General features: G+C 45.5%; 1 protein-coding gene across 1 annotated transcript; it reads left to right on the top strand.

Annotated features, from left to right (window-relative positions):
* Window positions 1–480: 480 nt before the first annotated feature.
* glod5 (glyoxalase domain containing 5) lies at window positions 481–3,516 on the top strand. The gene is made up of 4 exons (XM_020472940.2): window positions 481–596; window positions 990–1,184; window positions 2,165–2,320; window positions 2,492–3,516. Exons 1-4 carry the CDS (start codon window positions 540–542, stop codon window positions 2,624–2,626), a joined length of 543 nt encoding a protein of 180 aa, XP_020328529.1. The 5' UTR covers window positions 481–539; the 3' UTR covers window positions 2,627–3,516.
* Window positions 3,517–4,799: the final 1,283 nt, after the last annotated feature.

Genomic DNA, 4,799 nt, shown 5'->3' with positions numbered 1-4,799 from the left:
TGGATTAATTGTCGGAGTAGAGGACCTTGTGCATTTCAGGTAAAATAACAACTCAATGTTTATATCCCAGGACAAAACAGAACAGCGAGCTATCTAACTAGCCATACATGTTTAATGCTTTTCGACCTGTCCCCAAATTGATGTCATTGGTTCAGAGTTTGTTTTGATATTTTAACCTACCTGTTGTAACTTTGCTCACGAGTGTCTCAGCGATCTAATGGACTGTCTCAGTGCTAGAGGCGTAACTACAGACACTGGTTCGATTCCGGGCTGTATCACAACCGGCCATGATCGGGAGTCCCATAGTGGCGGCGCAAAATTGGCCCAGCGTCGCACGGGTTAGGGGAGGATTTGGCCGGGGTTGGCCGTAATTGTAAAATACGTTTTTGTTCTTAACTGACTTCCCTGGTTAAATAAAGGCTAAAGAAATTATGTGGTAGGCAAAAAACTCTAGCAATTACGGTATTCTGGTCAAGGCAATAAGAAGGAAGTGAAGGGTGGAATGTCATCCATTTCTTTTCAACTCTACTAAAGGAACGATGACGCTCCGGACTTTAGGTTGTCACTTGGGGCGTTTTCAAGGGATTTACCGCCAGGTAAGACCTGTAGAATGAAACGAATGTCACCTGTTCTAAAACGGACCTACAGAATAGTGCCTTGTCTTTGGAAGACACTTTTATTAACGAGGGGCATGTGTAGTTGTCTACAGTACAACTTCTGTATTAAATTGTAAGCTACTAACTTTTGTTTAGAATGTGTAATTCATATCGAATTCTACAACTTTAAGAAACGACACCGCTACAGTTGACCGATTTACCGTAATTACCCGAATACAGTTAACCCCAGATTTTTGCTGAATTTATCATAGTACTACTTCATTTGACCACGTAGGGACGCTGTCTACACGTTCATGTGAATATTTCTTTACATGCATGATTTTTTTTTGCACACCTACATTCACCCATCTGTCTCTGGCCATGTTGTCCCAGCTACAGCCCCGGCCCTGTGGGCTGGCTGTGTTGGGGGTGCGGGGGCTACCCGTGGTGTCGTTGGGGGTGAGATGTAAGAGCTCCGGCCCTGTACAGGTGAGTCACCTGGACCACCTTGTGTTGACCGTGAAGAGTGTTCCAGACACCTGCACCTTCTACTCCTCTGTCCTGGGCATGGAGGTCATCACCTTTAAGGTACATTCTGAGTACTGACACAGACTGCATAATCAATGATTAGTCTATTGATCACTTTTACTGAGACGTTAATTATTCTACTTTGGATAAAACATAGGTTGTCAACGTTTTCTACTGTTCTGCCCGTGGTCGTTAACACAATAGATTTGCTAAAAACCAACAAGGTCATTAAATAAATCATAGATACACTCCAACTGGACTGTGTAACCACGTGGAAAACTCCAGCAGATGGTAGCCTTGACCAGTCTCTCTTATTAAAACCCCAGCAAATGGTAGCCTTGACCAGTCTCTCTTATTAAAACCCCAGCAGATGGTAGCCTTGACCAGTCTCTTATTAAACCCCAGCAGATGGTAGCCTTGACCAGTCTCTCTTATTAAAACCCCAGCAGATGGTAGCCTTGACCAGTCTCTCTTATTAAAACCCCAGCAGATGGTAGCATTGACCAGTCTCTTATTAAACCCCAGCAGATGGTAGCCTTGACCAGTCTCTCTTATTAAACCCCAGCAGATGGTAGCCATGACCAGTCTCTCTTATTAAAACCCCAGCAGATGGTAGCCTTGACCAGTCTCTCTTATTAAACCCCAGCAGATGGTAGCCATGACCAGTCTCTCTTATTAAAACCCCAGCAGATGGTAGCCTTGACCAGTCTCTTATTAAACCCCAGCAGATGGTAGCCTTGACCGGTCTCTCTTATTAAACCCCAGCAGATGGTAGCCTTGACCAGTATCTTATTAAAACCCCAGAAGATGGTAGCATTGAACAGTCTCTTATTAAACCTCAGCAGATGGTAGCATTGACCAGTCTCTCTTATTAAACCTCAGCAGATGGTAGCCTTGACCAGTATCTCTTATTAAACCCCAGCAGATGGTAGCCTTGACCAGTCTCTTATTAAACCCCAGCAGATGGTAGCCTTGACCAGTCTCTTATTAAACCCCAGCAGATGGTAGCCTTGACCAGTCTCTCTTCTTCTTTACCCCAGGGTAACCGGAAGGCGCTGTGTTTTGGGAAGCAGAAGTTGAACCTGCACCAGGTGGGTCAGGAGTTTGAACCCAAGGCTTTGAGACCCACCTCAGGATCAGCTGACCTCTGTCTCATCACCCTCACCCCCCTGGCTGCTGTAGCTACACACCTACAGGTGACACACACACACACACACACACAGCCGCTACACCTCCAAGTTATCTACTACATTGTTCCAGTCCTCCACCATAACCATATGGATGGACATGCTGTCTTCTAGTAGGATGCTGTTCTGCCATGTCCTGAAAGTCCCTGTGTGACTGTCTTATATATCTGTCACCTGCAGGCGTGTGGTGTGGAGATAGAGGAGGGTCCAGTGGAGAGGAGTGGCGCTGTTGGACCCATCACATCTCTCTACTTCAGAGACCCAGACCACAACCTGATAGAGGTCTCCAACTACAACCAACCAACAAAGGACTGAGGCCTTACGTCAACCTCTAACTACATGTACAACCAACATCCTTTAGCTAAACATCTACCTTCAACAGTCTTTAGCTAAACATCTACCTTAAACAGTCTTTAGCTAAACATCTACCTAGCTAAACATCTACCTTCAACAGTCTTTAGCTAAACATCTACCTTAAACAGTCTTTAGCTAAACATCTACCTTCAACAGTCTTTAGCTAAACATCTACCTTCAACAGTCTTTAGCTAAACATCTACCTAGCTAAACATCTACCTTCAACAGTCTTTAGCTAAACATCTACCTTCAACAGCCTTTAGCTAAACATCTACCTTCAACAGCCTTTAGCTAAACATCTACCTTCAAGAGTCTTTAGCTAAACATCTACCTTCAACAGTCTTTAGCTAAACATCTACCTAGCTAAACATCTACCTTCAACAGCCTTTAGCTAAACATCTACCTTCAACAGTCTTTAGCTAAACATCTACCTTCAACAGTCTTTAGCTAAACATCTACCTAGCTAAACATCTACCTTCAACAGTCTTTAGCTAAACATCTACCTAGCTAAACATCTACCTTCAACAGCCTTTAGCTAAACATCTACCTTCAAGAGCCTTTAGCTAAACATCTATCTTCAACAGCCTTAGAACAACCATTTAACTGCAACAGAAGAACAAAGGGCATTCTTATATTTTGTGTGTTTTTGCTCAGCCAACTTATTTGTCTTTTGGCAGAAAGATAACAGTAGTTAGACTGAAGAGTTAGTGCTAAGGTAACCTTTATGAGGACAACAACGTAGTTCCTACGTGTCATGTTTTGGCCTAGCCAGATCTGTATGTTAGCCAATTCCTTTGTTGTTTGGGGTGATGACTTGCCTTGTTAAATAAATAAGTGAAAGAGGCAAAATAGTTGTTTGAAGCAGAACCATATCTACAGTAGGTCAGTCTGCATCGATTCACTTTCTGGTCAGTCTGCGTCGATTCAGTATCTACATGGAGCATTTTCAACTTTCTGGTCAGTCAGCGTTGATTCAACAAACCAAAGTCCATTTTTAAGATGTAAATGTAGCATTACAGATACTATCATAACTAACTGCTGTAACTGTAACTCCAGCTGGCCCTGTTTAGACCTGTTTATCAATGGCTCTGGCCACTCCGTTACAGAGGCTGTTCAGTTCATATTGACGTCATGTAGCCACAGCTTGTTGTTTCAGCTAGCAGGGCTGACTGGTCAGATAGCATCAGCGGGCAGGCTAGTCCTAACAACACAGCTTGTTGTTTCAGCTAGCAGGGCTGACTGGTCAGATAGCATCAGCGGGCAGGCTAGTCCTAACAACACAGCTTGTTGTTTCAGCTAGCAGGGCTGACTGGTCAGATAGCGTCAGCGGGCAGGCTAGTCCTAACAACACAGCTTGTTGTTTCAGCTAGCAGGGCTGACTGGTAAGATAGCATCAGCGGGCAGGCTAGTCCTAACAACACAGCTTGTTGTTTCAGCTAGCAGGGCTGACTGGTCAGATAGCATCAGCGGGCAGGCTAGTCCTAACAACACAGCTTGTTGTTTCAGCTAGCAGGGCTGACTGGTAAGATAGCATCAGCGGGCAGGCTAGTCCTAACAACACAGCTTGTTGTTTCAGCTAGCAGGGCTGACTGGTAAGATAGCATCAGCGGGCAGGCTAGTCCTAACAACACAGCTTGTTGTTTCAGCTAGCTGGGCTGACTGGTCAGATAGCGTCAGCGGGCAGGCTAGTCCTAACAACACAGCTTGTTGTTTCAGCTAGCAGGGCTGACTGGTCAGATAGCGTCAGCGGGCAGGCTAGTCCTAACAACACAGCTTGTTGTTTCAGCTAGCAGGGCTGACTGGTCAGATAGCGTCAGCGGGCAGGCTAGTCCTAACAACACAGCTTGTTGTTTCAGCTAGCTGGGCTGACTGGTCAGATAGCGTCAGCGGGCAGGCTAGTCCTAACAACACAGCTTGTTGTTTCAGCTAGCAGGGCTGACTGGTCAGATAGCGTCAGCGGGCAGGCTAGTCCTAACAACACAGCTTGTTGTTTCAGCTAGCTGGGCTGACTGGTCAGATAGCGTCAGCGGGCAGGCTAGTCCTAACAACACAGCTTGTTGTTTCAGCTAGCAGGGCTGACTGGTCAGATAGCGTCAGCGGGCAGGCTACCCCAGGGCCTTATTACACACTGTAT

This window comes from Oncorhynchus kisutch, linkage group LG15, assembly GCF_002021735.2.
Source record: "Oncorhynchus kisutch isolate 150728-3 linkage group LG15, Okis_V2, whole genome shotgun sequence".
Lineage (NCBI taxonomy): Eukaryota > Metazoa > Chordata > Actinopteri > Salmoniformes > Salmonidae > Oncorhynchus > Oncorhynchus kisutch.
The sequence above is the reverse complement of the archived record's forward strand: the minus strand, read 5'-3'. Positions and strand labels throughout refer to the sequence as shown.

Coding starts and splice junctions, on each gene's coding strand:
- glod5 (XM_020472940.2), top strand. CDS start 540: ATGACGCTCCGGACTTTAGGTTGTCACTTGGGGCGTTTTCAAGGGATT. Junction 597..989: donor TTCAAGGGATTTACCGCCAG/GTAAGACCTGTA, acceptor ATGTTGTCCCAG/CTACAGCCCCGGCCCTGTGG. Junction 2,321..2,491: donor CTGTAGCTACACACCTACAG/GTGACACACACA, acceptor TGTCACCTGCAG/GCGTGTGGTGTGGAGATAGA.